Raw genomic sequence first — 24,464 nt, 5'->3', positions numbered from 1 at the left:
TATAAGCAGGAGGCACTTCAGTTCTGCCTTTTATTTATGTCTTTTGGTCCCAAACTTGAAAGAAAGCTTGCTTTGGCTTTCCTGCAAATTTTTACTTATTGGCTAGAAAATACAAAGTTGCACCCTCTGGGTTTCTTTGGGGCTTCCTGAGATTCCCCTGAGGAGCTCCTGAAAAACCTCTCTTCCAACTGCTCTGGGTATATTTCCTAGAATTGTGGAAAACTCCATAAGAGCCTTCCTTAACCTGGCCACAGCCTCCGAGGCCCCCTCCTGCCTACCATTTCCTATCTCTCTTGGTGTTTCTATCATGACTCTGAGTACTCCCTTCATTTGCTTTCAGAATCAACATACCCTTGCTTAACTCAGTGACAGATCCTCCTTCACACAAGGATCATCTGTTTTCCCACAAGTTCCCCAGGTGGATCCAGGTGTTTCTTCCTTTGCAGTCCCAGCTCCACGCCCACCTCTTGGGGCCGTGTTTGCTTTTCAGACAGCATGTCTTAAGGATCCACTGAGGCCTCTCTTGGTATCCCTGAAAGCCATGGCAGTGTTTGCTGAAGGCCTGCCCACCTTCTCCAATACAACCGAGGCTGGGTCGGCAGCCTCTGGAGGTTTCCACCCCAGCATACTAGCTTATTAGGGCTGCCCCAACGAAGTCCCACCAACTGGGTAGCTTCCATAACAGAAATGTATTGTCTTGCAGTTCTGGAAGCTAGAAATCTAAGATCAAGATGGTAAGAAGGTGGGTTCTTTCTGAGGGCAAAGAGGGAGAATCTGTTCCAGGCCTCTCTTAACTTCTGGTGGTTTCCTGGCAGTCTCCGCCATTCCCTGGCTTGAAGATACATCCCCGGATCTCTGCTTTCATCTGGCCATGGCATTCTGCCTCTCTGTATGTGTCTGGTTCTTTTCATGGCATTCTTTTTAGAAGGACACCAGTCATATTGAATTAGGAGCCCATCCTACTTCACTATGGCCTGATCTTCACTAATTACATCTGCAGTGACTCTTTCCAAATAAGGTCACATGCTGAGGTATGGAGGGTTGGAACTTGAACATGTGAGTTTAGAGGGTACACAGTTCAACCCTTAACACCCAGGTCTTTGGGTGAGTCCAAAAACTGTAGAGGCTGGAGGCCTCTTCTCCACGGGCAACGTAAAGCCCGTGCAGTTGCTGTCATAAATCCACTCCAGTTCTCCATTCATTGTGTGTTTATCCCTGACTGTTTCTGCGGCCAGGTTCACATCGTCACTAGCGACCACTTGTTCACCACTCTCTAGGACAGCGGTTCTCAACCTGTGGGTCGCAACCCGTTTGGCGGTCGAACTTTCACAGGGGTCGCCTAAGACCATCCTGCATCAGATATTTACATTACGATTCATATCAGTAGCAACATTACAGTTATGAAGTAGCAATGAAAATAATTTTATGGTTGGGTCACAACATGAGGAACTGTATTTAAAGGGCCAGAAGGTTGAGAACCACTGCTCTAGGACGTTTTATGACTGTAGGGATATTTAGAAATACAATGGACGCCTGATTCATTAGCTCTAAATTGGTGACTATCCCATCTTTTTAAAAGGGCAGCCTGCTAAGGAAAAGTTGTAGCCATGGCATATATGCAGTAACTATTACATCCTGACAAATAATAACTATAAATTGCTGACTTTTAGAGTGTTCTGGGGAATACCATGGTATGCACAGACAGGGGTTGGAGGAGTGTGTGTGTGTGAATGGGGGTGTGCATGCAGTAGCTTATAATAAACAAACATCACCAGACGCTGCCCCAACCTTCCTGCAAGCATTAAGCCCTGGGCACGGAGGGAATAGCCTGCGTAGCCTCACTCGGGCTGTGGCTGCCTCATTCTGTCAGCTCCTTGAGTCCCTGACCCCTTCCCCTCCTAAGAGATAGCTCCGTTTCAAAAGATAAACACTAGGAGTCACAAGGAACGCGAGGGAACAGTCGAGCAAATCTCCCAGTTATTTTTTTCCCTGGTGTTCGCACTAGAAACCCAGACGATCTTGGTGCATGAGGTATTTCCGACTCAGACAGTTACAGCCTGGGATGCGAGGGCAATGATGGATCTTCACAAGGGTCGGGGGTGGGCCAAGGAGCGGATGGGGAATGGGGACTCTAGCATGTCTCCTCGCTTCTTTCCAGGGCAGCCCTCCTCTGAGAAATCCCAGGGACCGAGGAGGCTCCTAGCTAGTGCCCGCTTATGTGCCAGGCTGCCAGGCAGGCTGCTAGCTTGGTGGGAGGCGGCAGGCAGGCTCCCCGCTCAGCTCCTCCGCGCCAGATCAGGGAGCTGTCGGCTCAGCGCCCACGCCTTGCGCTCCAGCTCTGGGCAGCCCCGGGTGGGCTGGGGGAAGGCGCGAAGCTCCCTTCGCGACTGCAAGTTGACTTTCTCTCGCTGTTGCTGCCGGCAGAATACATACACCAATGCAGACAAGCTCCTAGAAGCGGCGGAACAGCTGGCACAGACCGGGGAATGTGACCCCGAGGAGATCTACAAGGCGGCGCGGCACCTGGAGGTGCGCATCCAGGACTTCGTGCGCAGGGTGGAGCAGCGGAAGCTTCTGCTGGACATGTCTGTCTCCTTCCACACACACACCAAAGAGGTAAGAGCCGGCGGAGCAGGGGCATCGCCTGGGTCGGCTTGTGCTGGCAAGGGTCACGTCGGTTTCCCGGCATCATGACCCTCCAGCTGTGCCCAGGGTCCCGGTGGTCTGGAGTTCCCAGCCTCCTGATGTTGACGATATGAACACCTTGCTACTGATAACCTGTATGTAGCTCACAAACAGTATGGGGCAAAATTTCCTCCTCATCTCCAGCGAGGAGGGGGCCACAGAGGCCGGTGGTTTCCAGAGTCTGCTGGAGCTGGAGATATTGGGGAATCCCTGGTATAGAAATAGTCACTATAGGGAGAAGTATAAGAGGATGGAGCCTCCCTTTCCACCCCACAGCCCGCTGCTCCTGGTTGCTGTGCCTGTCAGAAATTAGAGTCCCGCAGAACTTGGATCATCTTTGCTGCCTGCAAGAAACAGAGTTTGCAAATGTGCTCAATGTTATTTTATTTTTAAAAAACAGAAGGCTCAATCTTTATAATGAGCTCTGCCACAGGGGGATGCTAAAGGAGTTGGTCCTCACCTTGCCTGAGGGTGGAGTGACAGCCAGTGAGGGAAGGGGACTGGGGGACCCCCCACACAGGAGGAAGTTAGCTGGGCTGAGGTCTGGCCCAGTCCTGCAGGACGTGGAGACAGGAGAGGGGAGGGCGGGTGATGCTATGTTGTCGGCAGGGCAGAGGGGCCCGTAGAGAGGAGGGTTGCAAACCTGCGATTGCTTTACGTTTCTGACTAGCACAGGGCACTCTGAAATTGAGTAAGTGGCCAGCGAGGAGGCACATTTAGCATCTTCTATAATAACACCCTTGGCAGAGAAATTCATTAGGTACATGCATGCTTGCGTTCCCCCAGGAATTCATTTTAATGGAGTATTAATTAAAGTTTGATTGCTGCTCAGGAGAAAAAAATTAACCCCACTTAATTAAGTTGATTTTTGAAATTTAAAATGCATTAGGAAGCCTGGTTATTACTACTTCACAGGCTTCCTGACACTCGGAGGGAATGAATGCAAATCGTTGCAGCGCCTATCGGAAAAAAACATGAAAAGATGATGTTTTCTAAATGGAGATTCCCCAGGCAGATGCAGGGCTGGCGAGCTCCCTGACGCCAACTCTGCTTCCTCTCTGTGGGACCACAGCCACTCTCTGACTAGTGTCTGTGAAGCAGGGGATTAGCTTTAATCCAGGTTTTCCTGCCTGGTTGTCTGCTTGCTGGTGGCTCACCCCATGCTTAATAATGGTCTCAGAAACCAAAGGCATGTGTATTCTCTTTTAATTATGAGCCTGCAGATGATAGAATGGAGCATGAATGAACCAAAGTCATGCTCCCTATGAGGGCTGAGGGGGTGCTGTCTGTACAGGGAGGGGGTGGATTAGGTCAGTCTCCATGGAAAGGCCACTCCTGAAAGGGTGACCATGGCTTCCAGGAGCCCTTTCTAGCTGCATGTCCCACCTTCTATACATGGAGCCTCAGATTCTAGGCCAGATTCTCCTGCTCCAGAGCCGTGTGGGCTTGTGCAAATCACTACATCCCTGGCCCTGGGTAGCCTTGTCTATAAAATTATGCAGTTGGGCTCAGAGGCCCTAAAACTCCTTATGATTCCGGTGTGAATTCAAGATTCCTTTCCTTTTCTTCCCTTCTTTTTTGTTACTCAGTTTTGACAAGTACTAGTATGTTAGCTAGTACTTTTTTAAAAATTATATTTTATTGACTTTTTCAGAGAGGAAGGGAGAGGGATAGAGAGTTAGAAACATCGATGAGAGAGGAACATCGATCAGCTGCCTCCTGCACCCGCTACTGGGTATGTGCCCACAACCAAGGTACATGCCCTTGACTGGAATCGAACCCAGGACCTTTCAGTCCTCAGGCCGATGCTCTATCCACTGAGCCAAACCAGTCAGGGCTAGCTAGTACTTTTTTTAATTGGGCTTGCCAGACACATATATCATTACACGCAATCCTCATGGTAATCTTATGATACAGATTTTTTTCTTTATTTTGTTTTTTTCCATTAACATGTATCCCCCCATACCTTCTTACACCTCCACCCACCCATGCCCTCCCCCACCATCAGCACACTATTGTCCGTGTCCATGAATTCTTTCTCTTTTTTGTTCTTTTTTGCTCAATCCCTCCATACCTCCCTCAATCTCCCCTCACACCCAAGTTATCTGCCTGCTCTCTATCTATGAGCCTGTCTCTATTTTTCTTGTTAGTTCAGTTTGTTCATTAAATTCCACTTGAGTGAAATCATATGGTCCTTGTCTTTCTCTGACTGGTTTATTTCACTTAGCATAATGTTCTCCAGGTCCATCCATGCAGTCACAAAGGGTAAGCTTTTCTTCCTTGTAACAGCCGAGTAGTATTACATTGTGCAAATATTTCACAGCTTTTTTATCCACTCGTCTACTGATGGGCACATGGGCTGCTTCCATATCTTGGCTTTGTAAATAACACTGCAATGAACATAGGGGTGTGTTTACTCTTTCGAATTAGTGTTTCAGGCTTCTTTGTATAAATTCCCAGAAGTGGAATTGCTGGGTCATAAGGCAGTTCCATTTTGAAGTTTTTGAGGAGCCTCCATATTGTTTTCCACAGTGGCTGCACCAGTCTGCATTCCCACCAGCAGTGCATGAGAGTTCCCTTTTCTCCGCATCCTCGACAACACTTGTTGTTTGTTGATTTATTGATGATAGCCATTCTGACAGGTGTGAGGTGATATCTCATTGTGATTTTCATTGCATTTCTCTGATGATTAGTGATGTTGAGCATCTTTTCAGATATCTGTTGACCATCTGTATACCCTCTTTGGAGAAGTGTCAATTTAGGTCCTTTGCCCATTTTTTAATTGGATTTTTTGTTTTTTTGGTGTTGAGTTCTATAAGTTCTTTAAACTTATAAACTCCTTATTAGATGTGTCAGTGAATATGTTCTCCCGTACAGTGGTTTTCCTTTTCATTTTGTTGATGGTTTCCTTTGCTGTGTGATATAGATTTTATTTTCAAGTGAGGGAACTCAGGCTAAGGAAGGAGCTTATGTAAGGTCACAGAGCTTGTCAGTAGTGCAGAGACTGTGCCTACCTTCCTACGTACTGCGCCCTTGTTCTGAACTGCTACCCACACCCTGCTGTCCTCCTTTTTCCGCTTGTGTCTCCTCCTCTCCTCTGCTCTACTTCCTTCTTCCTACTCCTTTTTTTCCTCTTTACATTTTCAAACCCCAAAGCAGGGACTTGATGGGGAGGGTAGACCTTAGCTTAGAAATATAAAGTGTGGCCAGGGTTGCAGGTGTGGGATAGGAATAATCATTAACCATTGTTTTCCCACAATGTCTCTGAGACCTTGCTAAGCTAGGTCCTGTTTGAACCTGAGATGTGTTTTCACACTGAGACTCGGCTTATAACAGGGGTGGGGAACATCCGGGCTGTGAAATCATTTGGTCTGGCCCTGCCAAGGCATTAGGGCTGAGTTAATTAAATGTTTGACCAAATAGAGCAGGCTAATTTTTAAGTTGATAATTATGTATGGCCTGCAAATGATGCTATAAATATCCAAATGGCCCTTGGTGGAAAATGGTTCCCCACCCTTGGCTTATAAAATCCATTCATATGAAATTGTACTGAAGGGAGCAGTGTAATACTGGGGGCAGGTGAAGAAAGAGAACAGGAACGAAAGTGTATTTAACACCTGCTGTGTGCTACATTATCTATCAAATCAATAGCCATGAGAATTATCATTTTTATTCCAATTTTACAGATCAGAGAAATTCATATTCTGTCCAGGGTTTTGTAGCTAGAATGTGGTAAATGTAGGAATTGACCCCAAATCTTTCCAACTCCAAGGCCCCTGCTTTTTCTCCTTTGCCACACAGACCTTCAATAAAAGCCAGAGAAGAGAGACTGGGAGGCATTTTCTCTTGCAGGAGAACACAGGAGGCGGCAGGAAGTAACACAGTCTCTTTTCTCAGGATCCCAAAATACAAGAGAAATTAGGAGCAGTCCTGCCTGGATGCAGAAGAAGGGGAGTGATTTTGAGGATCCAATAATCAAGAGATCTGTAATTCAGGTCAACAAATTCTGACTTTTTTTCAGGATGGAAAAAAAAGCGGCATTTTCAGTAGCTGTCATGGAGTCCTAGAAGAGTATTTTTAGGGTTCAGCAGGGCTTCCTATCCGTGTGCTCCTCCCAGCCCCCTTCCTGCCCCAAACCAGTCTGTCTGAGGCCCCCTTTAGGTAGAGGAGAGAGTAAGCCTTGTGTGTATGTATGTACACACCTGTGCATTCTGTGCGCAGATGCATGTATATGCACCTGTACATGTGCACTCATCGACACATATAGGTTTTACACACACACACACATGAAGTACAGCATGATCTTGGATGTCAGGAGATCTGATTTTCATATCCAGATCTTCACTTGGCATGCTGTGTGCTTTTGGGAAAATTACTTAATCTCTATTACTTTGTGATATTTATTATGATGATCATTACAGAATTGAATACTACAGTACTAACAGCTATATTTTTTCCTGGTAGAAAACTTCCTCCCAAATTTATCCTTAGAGCATCTCTGAAGTAGGCTTAATAAGGAACTTAAGGACTCAAATCGGGCTTCATTTTTCCTTGAAATTCTTCCCTGGTGCTTCCAACCTCCCACCAGACTGGACCGGAACACCATGTACATACCTCCATCGATGGTGCTGGGTTCGCACTGAGATGATTGGCCCTTTGTTAAATCCAAAGTGCTCATATATACAGTATGTTTGGGGGTTTGGATGTGTGGCTATAGAGTCTGCTCTATATTCTGCCACTATGTCTGATCCATAGAGATGCTGAATAAATATGAACAGGTTTACTTGACAATGGGAAGCTAATCCTTTCATCTTTTTAGGAAAATTTTAAAAATGGGGGGAAAAGAGAGAAAAGCTCATTAAATCATATGTTTGATCTACTCCAGTTCTTTGACTTGAACTCTGTAGACAAGGTATGTAAAGGGGCGTGGGATGGGAAATCTAATTATGTATGGGAACTTTTTCCCGGGACCTGTGTAGCAAGCAGAAATGCATTATTAGGTAGGCAGAATTGAGCATCCTTGGATGGTCTGGTGAAGAAGGAACTCCTGTGGTTTGATCTTTCCATATTGTATGTAATACCTCTCAAGACCTGCCACCTCTCAAACCCTAGTAAGTGTGAGTCCTATTTGCTCCTGGGCCTAATAACTTGTAACTCCTTCCTCTTACTCTATAGACAAACTTCTGGCTTTTTACTCAAGGCAAGATTAGTAGCCAAATCTACAAATCTGTTAGGGAATTTGGAGTTGCTATGGTTGTTTTCCCCGCTCACAGTAAATAGAGTGAATGGATGATCTTACACTCAGTTTTACTAAGTGGCCATGGGTGGCATTGGGGTTGCTGGTAAATATTGTCATAGATCCTTCCTGCTGGGTCATGGTTAACTCCTTCCTTCTTTCCTCCTTCCTCTTCTTTCTTCCTTCATACCTAACAACAGTTATTTGCTGAGTTTTTCTTGAGTGTCAAGGTATAATAGAATGTCACTGTAGGATGTAATTTTGAAGGAATTAAAGCCCCCTTTATAGGAGGTTTCTGAGCAGGAACCGCATATCCATCTTCATAAATGATGTAAAACCTAGATGTCCTAGGACTCCCCAGGCTGAAATTAACAACTTTTACTCTTGCCCGCTTCCTACATCAGAAGATTTACTCTAGTTAGGATCAGAGAGAAGACCGAAGAAAGATATGAGAAAGATACCCTCCAGGCTCATTTCTTCTGCAGACTGAAGAGTCTGCTTGATCCTGTTGGCCCTGCTCTGTGAATTCTTGTAACCATAGGAGTCTGGGTGGGGGGTTAAAATCTTCTAACTATTTCATGGCAGTGTTATTCATAATCTTGAGTAATTAGAAATCATCTTAATTTTCCATGCTGGGCAATTTATCAATCAAACCATAGTGCATCTATATAGTGAAATACTATACAGTCATCGTAAGTCATCTTGTCAAAGATCATTGTTGGCATGAGGAAGGGCTTGTGTTATAAGACATTAAAACACTGTATCTCCAACACATAGAATAAAGACTAGAAAGAAATGTGCAAAGAAGTTGATGTTGAGTTATGGATGGTTTAATTTTTCTTTGCATTTTTTTGTTTTGTATGTTTTCTTCAGTGAAAATCGGAGACAATCTCAATAAGTGTTATATTACAAAATTAAAACTTTCCATCCATACTTAGAAGAGCTGTGTGATTTTTTAAAAAAAAGTGACAAACATGTGTTTGGGACCTTCTTGTGCAACCAGAGCCTCAGCTATTAGTATGTATTATGCTGAACTTTCAGAGGTCTCCTTTTTGCCTGGGGACAAGGGCAGCTGGCTGTTGGCTGGTCTGGAGAGCCAGAGAGAATGTAGGAGAAGCATTTACCCACATCCTCATTTTTTTTTGTCCAGGGAAAAGACACTTATAGTGTCATCTGCTCTTCACATATTGTCTAGTCAGAATTCTCTTTCCTTGCTGTGGATCCATGGAAATACTATAGTTGCTGGGCTTTCAAAATATCCATTGTTAGGTATTTTTATAGTAATAATATGAAAGTCAAATAACAAAGGAATGTGGCCAAAATAATCAATGTCAGCTCTTTATTAGACTGCTCAATTAAATGCCCATTTCCATTTGTTTTTAACCTAGAGAAATCACTCTTCCATGCTGTGCCCTGCTCAAATAGGTGCGCGTGTGTGCGCGCGCACGCACACACACACGCACATGCATACACACACACAAATACCACAGACACTCATACATATACATGTTCTACCCACCCACTCTAGAACCAAACGAAATCCGTCTTCCACAGGGAATGATGGCCTCAAGGACAACACAGCTTCACTCCCTATTTCTGCTGCCAAACTGCCATCGTGTTTATTTAAAAAATAAAAGCTGGTAGTCAATGCCAAAGAAAAACAGTCTCTTCAAAATTAGGGCTGGAGTGGTTCATACTGTGGAATTGGTGCTCCTTCAACATCTCCAGGGGTCAGTCTTGTGGAGCAGCGATGGCGGCCAGAGCTGAGCAGCAGCCAGTCTGCAGGAAAAGTAACATTACCTCTTTTCTTAACCCGTCAGCCATAAGCCTGTGGTTTCTATAAACCTCCCTCCCACGTCCCCTGCTTCCTGCCTTTTCAGTGGCCCTTCAGTCAGGCTGCCTCACATGCAAGCATGGGCTGGCCCCTCCTGAACTCACTGGTTTCACTCTTAAAGCTAAGCTTCTGCAGGGCATTGAAAGGCTCCCTAAACTCTACCCCCCACTAAGGCTCTGGAAATTCTCAAATTAGGACCATTCTTTTGGACACAGATATTTTTGGCCACAACCATATGTGTTCTCTGAGAAAAACACCACATGAAGCCATCTCAGTGTATATGTCAGCAGGGACCAGGCAATCATTGCCAAGTAGAGAGCAGTGTCCTGCACGAATGGGGCACGGCACAGGTGCATTTAATCAAGAAGAGGGGGTCTGGAAATGGCTGAAACAGGAGATTCTTTCTGGGGAGCAGGTGGGTTGATGGAGAAGGTGCAGGGCTAGCAGAGGGTAAACAGGAACCAAATTGGGGGAGAAACAACCATGTTCTTGCTGCTATCAAGCTCCCTCCCTCACTCCATAATTTTACCTCATTCTGGCAATTATTAGCTTGTGATGGCTTAAAGTGGGGATCCTCCTAACAGGATCTCACTGGTTGCCTGCTAATTAGTAAATTATTAATAGAAGTGGTTCTCTGATTTGGATTCTTTTCAAAGCAATCGAGGCATGTTCTCCAGGGATAAGTCATATGGACACATAAAGGGAAAGAGACCTACAGGACAGTCAGATCGTAGAAAATTACAGCCTAAGAAATGGACAGTTGACCCTTACTCATAGTTTAGTGACAATGATGTTTATTTCTGTTCACTTTATGCACCTGAGTCTGCAATTTAAGTTTGCTGCCACCAGGAGGTGACTGTGTGCATACGGTCCCCTGGAATTTCAAGTAGCTTTCTACTCAAACTTTCCAGGTTGTACTAGTGTCTTAACTTGTCAGGGAAGTCTGGTACTCACTTAAGTCTGGTCATAGTGTCTTAACACAGTTACCCTCAAACGGGTGTTACACTGTCTGGACTTTGGATGTCTTGATGTCAAAGCTGTGAGTGCAGTTTTTCAGTTTAAGGAGGCACCTCTATTACTGCCTCTGTCTCTATATCAGCTTTGGAGGGAAACCATAGCGTGTGAGACCTTAGCGACAATCTAGAAAAACCACACACATACACACACTCACTTCATTTTAAATATGAAGTAATTGAAGTAAAGTAGTTTTCCCCTGGTCAGAGAACTAGCCAGACAAGGGCAGAATCAAGAATTATCCTCAGGCCCTAACTGGTTTGGCTCAGTGGATAGAGTGTCGGCCTGCAAACTGAGGGGTCCCAGGTTCGATTCCGGTTCAAGGGCATGTACCTTGGTTGCGGGTACATCCGCAGTGGGGGGTGTGCAGGAGGCAGCTGATCGATGTTTCTCTCTCATCAATGTTTCTAACTCTCTATCCCTCTCCCTTCCTCTCTGTAAAAAATCAATAAAATATATATTTTTAAAAAGAATTATCCTCAGTAAATATCAATTCTATTTGAGAACTCCTTTCCCTCTGGGCTTTTTGTTTATTTGTTTTGTTTTGTTTGCAGAAGGGAAAATAGAGAAAGATGTCAGGGAGCTTTTGTCTCTAGTGCCTTGGTCTCCTTCCCTGTCTCTGCATCAAATCGTCTTCCCTCACTAGCCATTTTGACATTTTATTCTCTCGAAGGTAGACCTTCCTTTCCTCACCAGTCTGCTAACCACTGGGCTGTGCGGCAACTGGTCTTGTACTTGCTTGTTTATCTCTTAGCTGGTTTTCCTCAGCAGAAGGTTTTAACTATGGGAGACAAGAGTTTCTTTATAATGTAGTGGAATATAGGAACAGAAATCTGAAAAGTCAGTTCCAATTCATTCATCAAAGAATATTTAGAAGGAGGACACTTTTTTCTGATTATATGGACTTGAGGTCAGTAGGTGTTCTCAGATGTCCCTAGTCTTTTTGTTTGTAACTCTGACACCTCGTTGTTGTTGTTTTAGCAGTTTTTGTCTTTGACTCTCTCTACAATTTAGCTGCATGATCACCAGGAGGAGTGTCATGAGTCATGGTGGATTTCCTGAGAACAGAATGACACTTTCTTCCTAGACCTACACCAGAGATGGTCAAGTTTTTATTGAGGAGGGGAAAGGACCTCCAAGCGATGAAGCCATTAATATAGTTTAAGGATGGTACTGACAACAAAATTACCTTCAATAAAATAAAATCCTCAAGATACTTCTTTGCCTCGTTCCTGTCTCTCTCCCTCCTATATCAGTGAGTGCCAGACTTCCCTGGCCAGCCTTCAGTCTCAGTCCCTGCACTGCATTGAGACATCGAGTTAGTTTTCTCCTCTTAAATTTCCTGCTCCACATCCACAATTGTTATCCCTCTTCACATTTCTCTCCCTCCCTCCTTTCCTTTCCTTTCCTTTCCTTTCCTTTCCTTTCCTTTCCTTTCCTTTCCTTTCCTTTCCTTTCCTTTTCTTTCCTTTCCCTTCCTTCCTTCCTTCCTTCTCCCCACCCCTCCTTAGAAATATCTGAACTTTCCAGTCTCTAGGCCAGGGGTGGGGAACCTTTTTTCTGTCAAGGACCATTTGGATATTTATAACATCATTCACGAGCCATACAAAATTACAACTTAAAAAATAGCCTGCTATACTTGGTCAAACATTAATTAGCTCACCCCTCATGCTTTGGCAGGCCCAGACCAAATGATTTCATGAGCCTTGTACAGCCCTCAGGCTGGACGTTCCCTACCCCTGCTCTAGGCTTTCCTTAGACATCTCAGGACAAAGCAGTAAAAACAGAAAACAGAAGCCCAGCTCAGCCTAGCATATTGAAGAACCGAATCCATTGCTGATCTTTTATCAAATCCAAAATGAAGGAGTACTTCAAACCTTCCCCCTGCCTGCTATTCTCTTGAAGGTAGACCTTCCTTCATACCAGAAAGTGTGAAGTAGCATTAAGTTATAATGACCAATATCCGGAAAGCCTTATTTCATACAAATTTGAAATAAATGCATTCATACTTATAGGAATATGTATTCCAGCTTATATGTTCTGAAAAACTTGTTTTGTGTTTTTATAACAAAAAGCTTATTTGTAAAGAAAATACATTGAACTAATTACAACCAAATTGCCAGCTGCTAAATGATGGGGACTCTGACTAATAATAATTTGGTTATAGCTATCATCACAATGCTACAGGCTTATTAATAAGGCTATATGTTTATTGAAAGCATTAATAATAAGTATATCATTCACTCCTAATAATCTTTGAAGTGAGCAGGTTCTTATTTTCCCACTTTGCAGATTATGAAACTGAGGCTCAGAGAGGTTCTCACCTGTTTAGGAAGGACACTCTTTCTATACCGTTATTTTCTACCTCCAGGGCTTATTAATCTTGTTAACTCATCTTCTTCTCTCTCCTGTCTAAGGAACAAATAATAACTTGTCCAAAATCTGAAGACTGTTTTTGTCTATTATTTCTTTTCTCACCTTTTATTACAAAGGCCATACCATGATTTCCCATACTAAACCAAATAGATGAAATATTCTCAAAGTGGATATTTATCTATTTTTTAATTGATTTCAGAGAGGGGAAGGGGAAGAGAGAGAAATATTGATGTGAGAGAGAAACATCAATCAGTTGCCACCCATATGCACCCTGACCGGGGATCGAACCGCAACCTAGGTATGCACCCTGACCAGAAATGGAACCCACAACCTTTTTTGGTGTAGGCCCGTGGTCGGCAAACTGCAGCTAGCGAGCCACATGCGGCTCTTTGGCCCCTTGAGTGTGGCTCTTCCTAAGCCTTAGGGGTACTCTAATTAAGTTAATAACAATGTACCTACCTATATAGTTTACATTTAAAAAATTTGGCTCTCAAAAGAAATTTCAATAGTTGTACTGTTGATATTTGGCTCTGTTGACTAATGAGTTTGCCGATCACTGGTGTAGGGGATAATGCTCCAACCAACGGAGCCACCTGGCCAGGGCCTTATCCATGTTTTTAACTTACAGAAGGTTAGAACCTGAAAGTAGCTAACAGCTTCATTTTATGCTTTCCCCAACCTATTTTACGCATGAAGCATGGCGAGCAAGGGGATAGCAATTCACTCAAAGGCAACAGAAGTTATGGGAAGAACAGGAGCCAAAATCTACATCTGTTGACTCCGTCTATCAGTTTCTCTCTTTCTCTACTGTTTTCTTCCCCTGGTAGAGCCCTGAGCTTATCTTCCTGCTAGCCAGCTGAAGTTTCCCTGTTTCTAAGCAGACATCCGACTCATCTTTCCTCCTGTCATTTATGAAAATGCTCAGCAAGGGTAGTTAGAAGTGGAGCACTGTGGCAGGCCACTGACGACCTAGTTTCAGTATGAGGAAGAGCTATCAGTAAAAGTTTTCAGTAATTCAGTTCAACTCTACATCATTCCCAGTGCTTATTCTGTTCAAAACACTGTACTAAGCTTTTTTTTCCCTTAATCCTTACCCGAAAATACTTTTTCCATTGATTTTTTTTTTTTTTTTTTTTTTTTTTTTTTTTTTTTTTTTTTTTTAGAGAATAGAAGAGAAGGAGAGAGGGAGAGTGGGAGGGGTGGGGGAAGACAGAAAAAAACATCCATGTGAGAGAGACACATCAATTGGTTGCCTCCCACATGCACCCCAACTGGGTCTGGGGATCAAACCTATAACCCAGGCACATGTCCTTGACCGGGAATTGAACACGAGACCCTTTAGTGTGCAGGCCTATGCTCTAACCACTGAGTGTAGGCTCAGCGGCCAGGGTTACACCTAGCTATTTTAAACTTGTCTGACTAGCAATATTCTGACTGCATTTCATCATCTTGAATATCATGGGGGAAATATACTTATTTAAGATAAGATACCTCTTTTAGCATTCAAATTTCTAACCAACCTAGCAATCCCATAAAGAACAAAATGATTTAATGCAGCATATATTTCCTTAATTAGACTTCATTTGGTTCTTATTGAGTATCACATTCTTCTTTGCATGTTAGCAAAATGGCGATAAATTTCTAGGAATTGACATCTAGCTGCCTGGAGGAAGTGTGTGGAGCCCTCCCTTTCCTCCTCTCTGAAAGATAAAATAGTATTTGTTCATCACAGTCTCCTGTTCTTCCCAGTTTCTTCAAACATGAGTGATCTCCCTGCTCTAAGACCACCAGTTTCCCTGAACCACCAGGAAGCTAAGCCAGGGGTGCCTCCCATCCTTAGGGAATGCAACACTAACGGGGTAAACTTAGCAAAGATGGGAAATGAATCTCAATGTAGAAGCACAAAGCGACCCCTAAGCATGCTGATGAGGACAGTCTGACATTGCACTGCCTGGGTGAAGGTAGGTTGCGTGGCCCCAGCCTGACTTTCTTGCCCTTGCCCTTGCCCCAGCCCTGGCCTCTCCTGTCTGCCCTGAGTGGAGTCTCTGCCCTCTCCCCACAGTTGTGGACATGGATGGAAGACCTGCAGAAGGAGATGCTGGAGGATGTCTGTGCAGACTCAGTGGATGCGGTCCAGGAACTGATCAAGCAGTTCCAGCAGCAGCAGACCGCCACTCTGGACGCCACGCTCAACGTCATCAAGGAAGGCGAAGACCTTATCCAGCAGCTCAGGTCAGCGCCTCCCTCCCTGGGGGAGCCCAGCGAGGCCAGGTCAGCACGGGCGGTGCTTTCCAGTGGGAAATGCCTCAGACTAGACACGAGATAAGTCATGTCCCAGTCTTGGCTCAGCCACAACCAGCTTTGTGGTCGTGTGTGATCTTCAGTGTCTCCATCTGTCCGATATAAAAATGCCTGCACTGTATGCAACTTGAGTTTAAAATGAAACAGTAAACAGAAAAGCGCTCATCTCCTAAAGCATTATTTATCATTCATGATGTTATTCAGCAGTCAATAAGTCACATAAGTACAACAGAAATTAGCAAAACTGAACAGAAAAACAAATAGCCTCTTCATTAAGAATTATGGCGTATTTAGTCACATGGAGAAAGGGCCATCAGGAGTATAGTGTTCTTTGGATCCTGATCTCAGGTTGAACTCTGAACTCCAGTGCCTGAGTCAGCAAAATGTGACCCAAAATGGTTGGCGTTGGCCCACGTGGAGTGTGTGGTGGTGTCCTGCTCTGTTCTTCGTTACCCACTTAGGACCTTTCCACCATTCCTTAATGCCCAGATAACAAAAACCTTCCTGTGTCAACATAAACTAGCATAACTAATAAGAAAAATCTTGTCCCAAACCTCATATTTATTTAGAATCATTCGCACCATTGCCTCCTTTCTGATGGTGTTAGCATCTAGTTTCTTGCTCCTGTCAAGGGCCCTGGCTCAGATAAAGTGTCATGAAGCCTGGAGCAGGCCCTCAGCAGCCAGCGCTGTGCCCAGGTGCTGTCTGAGTGGGGCTTGATGGTGCTAATGAGGCCTGCCCGCAGGGACTTGTTCCTGTCCCAACATCACTGAGTGCCGAGACCTCTGCCAGCTCCAGACAGAAATAATCTCATCAACAAGTCCCAGCCAAGCCAGGACCTGAGGGGATGACTTCAAGTGAGAGGGCTTTCCCCCATATCAGTTGTCTAATTAAATAAACAATGAGAACTTGCCTTTCAACGTCCCTGGCACGTTTTTCTGTTGGAAATTAATTATTTCTACTCTAAATATGCACACGAGATGTTCTGAATCTTGCTGTTGCATACTAACAAGACAGTCTCTGTCCCTTGATCCCTAGATTCATCTTCATGAATACATAACACATGACAGTTTTGTCTGCTTACCAAGGAAACTCCACTGTTCTTTTTTTCTGAAGAAAATTACAAATAGCGGGCAGGCACTTCACCTCTCTGGGTCTCAGCTGCGTCGTCCTTGTGATTAAGGGGCTCACTCCAGACCTGTCAGCTCTGAGATTTTGTGATGGTTTTGGGTTTTCTCTCCCAATACTTTTCACAAGCTTGGCTGATTTCAGTCTCTGTGGGGCTGGGTTTGTGGAGATGCCACTTGCTCTTAACAGCTGCCAACTTGCACCCTAGCTAAGGGTGGAAGGCTACACAGAGATGGTGGAGACAATGACGTGGCCGAGGCCAGTTCCACAAGTTTAACCAAGGATTTCAGAGAGAATCATAGGCATGTGACCGAGACCCACTGGTGACCATGTATTCCCCCCCCCCCCGCCCCCGCAGCCTGACTCTAGCCTGGGCTCTTCTCCCTGACAGCAAGACCAGGCAAACAGAAAAAGGAGTAAATGGTGCCTCATGGGCCTTAGCTGGCTGCCTCACACACACCGGGCACACATTTTTTGTAGGTCTGGCACTCATCACTGAAGTCCCTAACGTGGCTTCCCATCCTCTCTGTGGTTCCCAGTGAGTGTGACACTGATGTTGGTGCTGTGCAGAATGGTCAGAAATTATGCTCTTCTTCTAGAAGGTGTGTGATGTAAAGAGACTGAGAGGGATTGTCAGAAAGAACAGCCACATCCTCCCAATAGCAAAGCTCTCAACAGTGCATAATGCATAGAGTGAGTACATCGCTATGTGACTTGTGACTGGGGGTGTCCACGCAATGGTGGGTTTCATGCCCAAAAAGGCTAGGGCTAGGAGGTAGAATCGGGAGCCATCTGAATGATAGTAGGGGAAGCTCTTGACAAACTGGTCTTAAGCTCCCTTCAGAAACAGGTAGTCTGAGCTCAGATACCACTGCTTCTGAGACATACACAGACACAAAGGCCTGGTTTTCAGAAAGCTTGCTGATGAGAAGATTCAGAACGAATGCTTTCCCCCTTGTCCTCTGACTTCTTAAACTGTATAAGAAAGCAAGATGTTGCAAGATATTGAATGTGCCCATTTATTTCAAGTGTTAGGGCTCTAGCTTACCCAAGGCCCTATGGGATGTTACCTTCTTAACCTCTAGCTCTCCTTATGTTATAGTGATCTCTTTGGAGGTCTCTACCACCTCACTTCTTTGAGCAAAACAGTGTGTTTATCTTGTGGTTCCCCTCTACAACCTGTAACCCCCTTACCCCAATACTTCTGTATAGACTCAGAAAGTGTGCTCCTCCCATCTTCCTGGCTGGATTCCACGCCCAAATCAGAATCCATCCTCTTTGAAACCTTGTTGCTGTCCCAGCCTCTTGAGTCCTTCCCTCTACACTCCCCAGTTGAGCCGGTGCCCCAACCAGCACCTGATATTTCACTTGTGTCCTTCCAGGAGTAATAGTAGTCCATACAGCACGTACCTGGTCACAGAGCACGTTCACATACACTGTCTTATTAACAGCAAACTGTGAAGTGAGCAGGGCAGGGATTATTAAGTCCACTTTACAGGAGGCAACTGGGGTTCGGGGAGGTCATTTCCCAAAGCTCCTAGCCCATGTGTGTCAGAGTGGGGACTTACTCCAGGCTTGCAGCCTGCAGGTCCCGTGCTGTCTAACTACAGCTTGGAACCTGTGTGAGGACACCAGCCTGTAACCTGGCATGGCATTATGAAGTGGGTGAATAATACTGGCAGCCATGGTCTTCCTTTAACAACAACACTGGGAAGTAAAATTAGGAAGAGGTTTTTTTTTTTTATTCTATGTCTTTAATGTGTCAACTCTTATGCATTGTGTTTAATGTGTCTACTCTTATGCATGTGTATGTGTGTGTGTATAAAACTATACATATTAGAGTACACATATGCATGGAATCATTCCATTTCCCCAATATTTTATGCTCTCCAAGACAAGCTGCTGTGCTGTGAACCCCAAAGAGGATGCATGTATCTTTGGTTCACCTACTAAGCAGATGGTGCCTGGCTCACAGCAGGAGTTTGATAAATGGCTGTCACTTGAGTAACTCAGCTGATTCCCATCCACCTTGTTCAGAAGAAGAAGGCCCCCTGCTCCTCTATCACTTCTAACATGCAAGGCCCCTCCCTCCTCTCCCCCTCTGCCACAGGGACTCCGCCGTGTCCAACAACAAGACCCCCCACAGCAGCTCCATCAGCCACATCGAGTCGGTCCTGCAGCAGCTGGACGACGCACAGGTGCAGATGGAAGAGCTCTTCCATGAGCGGAAGATCAAGCTGGACATCTTCCTGCAGCTGCGCATCTTTGAGCAGTACACCATCGAGGTAGGGCTGGCGGCGGGGGGAGCGGTGGGAGGGAGCCCTGGAGAGTGCTGGGAGGCCTGCAAATGGCCTGCTGCCTGGCCAAGGGTGCTGCCCCAGGGTTGAGGAAGGACGCGTAGCTTAAGGAGAATGGAAGGCTTTTGCATCAAGGATACATTTATAGAAATCAGCGAGTTCTCATTCTGCCTTGTTATAGTCCTCCGTCCCTCTCACCTCCGCTGCCCAGTAGAGTTCCTCTGTTTTACTGTCTGGGGATAGCTTCATTGAGGAGGTTTTGGTTGCTGTGCTTTGGACGCTTGGTACTTTGGTTCCTGAAAGACCATGGAGTTGGCTGTGTGGGGCTTGAGGTAGAGTCCTGGAATTCTTATCGTCATGAGTAGGTAGGTGTTAAAATTAGATCTTCTCAGTTGATGACTGTAGGTCAGAGATTAGCTGACGTCACACAGCATCCAGGCAACCAGGAGCCACGGGAAGGAAGATCTGTGTGTCCTCAGTTTGCTCTCTGCTTATTAAGAAGGTAAGTCTGTGCTCAGGCCATTTGGTGGTCATCGCACAGCCTCCTCAGTTCATTCTCAAAAGGTCAGAATTGGGTGTTCTCGTATAGCCATGTCCCCTTCGTGATACTTGTTAATAATGTCAGCCCGAACAATATCCACCGTTTGTTTGTTTGTTTGTTTGTTTGCTGTGAGTCAGTAACTAAAGCCAGGGCAGTAGGGTTTCTGGGGTGTGGAGAGTATCAGACACTCAGGTGTTGTCCTTCTCAGGGAGGTGGAAGGTTAGATTAAAAGCATTATCTTCTTTTTTGCTCCCGGCTGGTGAGGCAAAAGGAAAATTCAATTCTCTATCCACCTTTATAAAACTTTGTTTTGCATTTCTACCATCTTTTCCCAGTTGGGGCTTCTGGGTGTCTGGGACTGATCTTTCCAACAATAACTGTGGAAATTTCCTTGGAATGGGTTCGGAAGGAAAACGTCTTTTTTTAATGTTGAAAGCTCCAATATCCCATCCCTCAGAGGACGAGAAAACCGTTTTGGCAACAGCTGCCCTTTTTTTCAATCCTGACCCCAAAAACGTTTATATTTAGAATAGAAACTGTGAAAGACAAGCAGTCCTTCCTGTTGCTTCCTCTCTTACCATCTTTCTCTTCTCATAAACCTAATACTCCTGCCTCCCCGGAAGCCACTGTCGTTTCTTGCTCTAAAGGTTCCTCCTGGGCCATGTGGGACAAAGGGAAAGATTTAAGTGTTTAAATGTGGATTTAAACTATCCTTTCAACTTACTCTATAAATTTAGTTGAACTTATTTATACTTTGTATTTTTAGTTTAGTTTGAATCTACACTCAAAAGGATTTCAGGTGTCAAGTAGTATTAAACATATATTGAAAGAAAAGTTTAAATGCCAGTGGGAAATTAGAGATATCAGCATACAGCAAAGAGTGATTAGGGTGGACTTCATAGAGGCAGGGTGACAAAGGCAATAAAGACGGGATAGAGGGGTGTGAGTTCTGAGTCTTGGGTAATTGGGAATGAAACTCACAGAAATAAACAGAGGTTGCATTCGCTTGCAGTGATGTAGGCCCCAGGTGCTCCCATGGTCCCTCCTCAGTTTCGTTTCGCCTGTAGAGAATGAACAAATCTGAACACATCCAGGGAGGACCACGTTAGCAGGTGTGGTGATTTTGCTGTTGTGTTCTTTATTTACTCTCCTGTCGTTCCAGGTCCACATAAAAAAAATGCTTAAGGGGAAGGAAACAATCTGAGAGTTGGGTGTTTACATGTTATTTCATTAGATGGCTATGGTTTTGAGGTCAGGGTTGCTGATTTATTTCCAGAATGCATTGTTTTCTTCAATTTGCCAGGGACTTCACACCTGACATCAGCTGGAGGCATCACAAGGATGTGTTTGCCTGCAGTTGATTCTGGGAAAATCCATTTTCACTCCTGAAAAAGAACCCAAAATCTGTGCAAAAAAAAAAAAAAAAAAAAAATTCTTTAAAAAAACAGCTAGCTGTAAATCAAATGGATCTTATTTAAATGTTGCAATAGGGGAGCTTGACATTTAAATTATGGATTTGCATTCTTCAGCCTCCGTCTGTACTAAAACCCCCCTCCCACCCTGAATCCCGGACAACTTGGACAGCTGGTTGTGGATGCTGTAGAGGAAAAATGGAGCCATAGTATGAGGGCCGAATAAAACGAGAGAGAGAAAAATGGTGATGAGGCTCTGCACCCTCTGGATTAGGCAGTGAAGGGGTCTTGTTCCCCGTTTGGCATGTGGCCCAAACCTTGGGGGAAATGCTGCATTTCATCCTAGATAAAAACGGAAATCCTGCCAAACCTATAGAAAAGCTCTGCTTCAAATCAGATTGTCAGAAGTGATTTTTAAGGGTGATGAGATTATTTCAAATTCCAGCTAGAGTTTCACTGTGGGGATGAAGAGCAAATGTCCAGAGAAGTTTCAGAATGTGAAACCGAGGGTGGTTTCTGTAATGAGACGTGTCGGCGCTGACATAAGGCAGGCAGGGCTGTCACTGCAGGGCCAAAGCTGTGCTTCCCCCATAAAGGAGGGAATCTATGGACATACTCTGAATTCCTGGGGATTACCCAAGAAAACCAGAGCAGGTCTGCTCCCTGACATCTGGAGATCTAAGCCAGTCTCCTTAACCATGTCACTGATGGCCGAAATGGGCTAATTAATTTAAGAATGAAGGGAGTGTAGGAATTGCTGCACCGGTCTCCTCCTGCCACTAAGAAAGGTGTAGATGGCTCCCACAGTGTAACCTGGGACAAGGCCATAGCGTACCGCCAATAAGCGTGAAACTCTTCCCAAATGGATTCAGCAAATGTTCAAAAACCAGGACTGCAGCTGCATTCCTGCCATACCTTTTTTGGCACCTATAGATGGTCTATAAAGCCTTCTCCTGTGGGGTCAGCCTCCCTCGATGCAAAACATTTTATGTGAAATGGTTATGACAAAAGAGATGCTTCACCGAATACAAGTAATGCTTATTTTGTGGTGGTAGGAATATGGATAGTATTTTCTTGTTTTTGATGCTTCCGTGCATTGCCAAGTGTTCTACAATTAATCAGGATGATCAGAGAGAAATAAAAAACATTTTTAGAAGCAAGAACAGTCCAGTGGTTTCCAAACTCTTTGGTTTACACGGCCTCTCAATAAAGTAATTTTGAACTTGTGCCCCCCTATATATGCATATATAATAGTGTATAAATTACACATGTCTTACATCACCGACTACTAATCTCAAAACTCAATGTGCCCTTAGGGCAAAGTTCTGCTTCTTCATTATATGTTGCGGTTCCATACTTCACATCCTCTTCTGGATCATTTCCAGTTATGTGTTTGGCCTGGTTTCTTGACAGATCTGATTAGATTGTCAGTGTTTCTTTACCCCATCATGTGGCCGACAAAGAATTCAAAGTTCTCTTGTGCTTTCATGATTAGTGTTATCTGCAAGCTGCTGTCTTTGAGGAACTTGTTGAGCCATGTGTCTTTTTGCGAAGGTTGGTTTAGTTAAAACTAGATAGTAGATAAATCCATTTAACTGGATACATGAAAAGAACAATAATTTGAAACGTGATGAAAGCAACTGAACAAATGAGCCCCAGTCAGCCCCTCTGCAGTGGGGCGCTCCCCCCCACTCCCGTCCCTGAGGAGCCCTCCCCTGTCCCATCATCTGCCAGGTGGTTGAACAGACTCCCTCTACCAGTGAAAGTTCAGGGAATGGCCAATCATTTTTATTGGTTTGATCTAATAATATACATGCCTATAGCATAACATATATGTGCATATGTATAGACAGAGAACTTTTCTCGCTGTTATCAATGGATAATCTTGAGCATCCCCTGGGTGGGCTCACCGACGTTGGAGAGGACTAGAAATGACACCAAGAAAGATACTCTACACAAGGGACTTTATGAAAATGGGTCACAGTTATGGTCTTTCTTTTAAATCTAATCTGTACAATTAACCTGAGTGAGCAATCGAATAGCCAACTCTAAATCCATAGGATCCACGTTAGGACAAGTTGGGACCAGGCTGAGGCTGGAGAAAATGGCCTTCAGGAAAGAAAATTCTGGCCCTATCCGGTTCGGCTCAATGGATAGAGTGTCTTCCTGCTGACTGAAGGGTCCCAGGTTCGATTCCAATCAAGGGCACATGCCCGGGTTGCGGGCTTGATCCCCAGTAGGGGGCGTGCAGGAGACAGCCAATCAATGATTCTCTCTCATCATTAATGTTTCAATCTCTCTCTCCCTCTCCCTTCCTCTCTCTGAAATGAATAAAAATATATTTTAAAAAAAGAAAAGAAAAATAAAGAAGAGAAAAGAGGATAAAAGAAAAGAAAAAAGAAAAAATTCTGCCTGGAGGAGAGCAACCTGATTGTAATTTACTGGTGGTCTCAACTCTTCAATTGGTTGTATGCAGAGGCCCTTAGCATTTGATTTTTGAAAAAGATCATTCAGTCACCCTTTTATCTGATAGAAATTCAACTCAATAAACATTTAGTGAGTTCCTACTCTGTACCCAAAACGATGTTGGGCATTGAGGATACAGCCCTTGGCATCAGGGGACCAGTTGGGGAGAAACACAGGAACCCAACCATTGTACTGTATGATGATTCTATGAAAGGGAGAGGCTCATGGTTTGATGGAACACGGAGGCAGGAATGCCTAGTCTGTCAGGCTGCCCACTGAAGGTTTCCCGAAGAGAGCTCACCTAGAGGACAGGTACAAAGTTGGTGGCCAGGATTTGGCATCCCTGGAGGATGCACCCCAACCTCTACCAGAATGTTTCCAGAGCTCAGAGCAGGGGGTGGAGGGCGAGGAGAGACAAGAGGGAGCTCAGGATTTCTTCACCATTCTACACTTTGGTCCTGGGTCTTCTCCCTCTTTTATTTGGCAGCCTGAACATGTTTAAAAATGGTCGTCATAGGCCTCTTTTCCTTTATCTGAAAAATGCTGGGATTGTGTAAGTTATTTCTGCAGTCCCCTCCGACTTTAAAAATTTGATGATTGTTTCATCGTCAGCCCTGCTCTGTGGTACATATTTCCAATTCAGTTACCTCTTTCTGATGTGACACGGTTTCCAGACACATGACTCCCCTGTTCACCTGCTGCCGAAGGGACTCTAGTTAGCTGCGCCTGGCTTACTAGACACACCTGGACGTGGCGTGTTCGGGACACTGGCACCTCCCAGTGCAGCCCAGGAGGCAGTAGCCTTTTCAGTGACTTCATCACCAGTCTTGTCTAGGCCTGTGCTCTCTTTAAAGCCACTGGTTGTTTTTTCAAGGTAATTGCTTCGAATATGCTGACTTTCTTATTAACGTAAATGAAAGCTTTTGATATATTTTCCTTCTCAAATGTTACTTTTTTTTTTTTCTTTTTTGCTGGCCCAGTTCTTCAGCCTATCAAAATAAATTTAATTTATTGTTGCTATAGCACTGGCCGTTCGAAATATTGACCAGGTTAGATGGGGCTTCACTTTCTCCTGTACTAGGTGTTTAGCTTACAGGGGAGAAAATAATTCTGACACTGAGGCATTGATAAGCACCAGAACGCATGAACAAAAGATGTTGTAGGAGCTCTTCAA

General features: G+C 44.6%; 1 protein-coding gene across 7 annotated transcripts in view; it reads left to right on the top strand.

The window, feature by feature from the left end:
* KALRN (kalirin RhoGEF kinase) overlaps positions 1 to 24,464 on the top strand; it is a 573,479-nt gene that overhangs the window by 263,649 nt on the left and 285,366 nt on the right. For 4 of the 7 annotated variants that reach the window (XM_081085418.1, XM_081085412.1, XM_081085421.1 and 1 more), the window contains exons 11-13: positions 2,425 to 2,616; positions 15,208 to 15,416; positions 18,685 to 18,859. In XM_081085418.1, the coding sequence (XP_080941544.1) occupies positions 2,425 to 2,616; positions 15,208 to 15,416; positions 18,685 to 18,859 (576 nt within the window). The remainder of the gene's footprint in view (positions 1 to 2,424; positions 2,617 to 15,207; positions 15,417 to 18,684; positions 18,860 to 24,464) is intronic. The other 3 variants (XM_081085419.1, XM_081085423.1, XM_081085422.1) reach the window with 1 other exon arrangement.

The sequence above is a fragment of the Myotis nattereri genome, assembly GCF_964212035.1.
Source record: "Myotis nattereri genome assembly, chromosome: 3".
NCBI classification, from domain to species: domain Eukaryota; kingdom Metazoa; phylum Chordata; class Mammalia; order Chiroptera; family Vespertilionidae; genus Myotis; species Myotis nattereri.
This window is presented reverse-complemented; position numbering and strand designations above follow the sequence as displayed.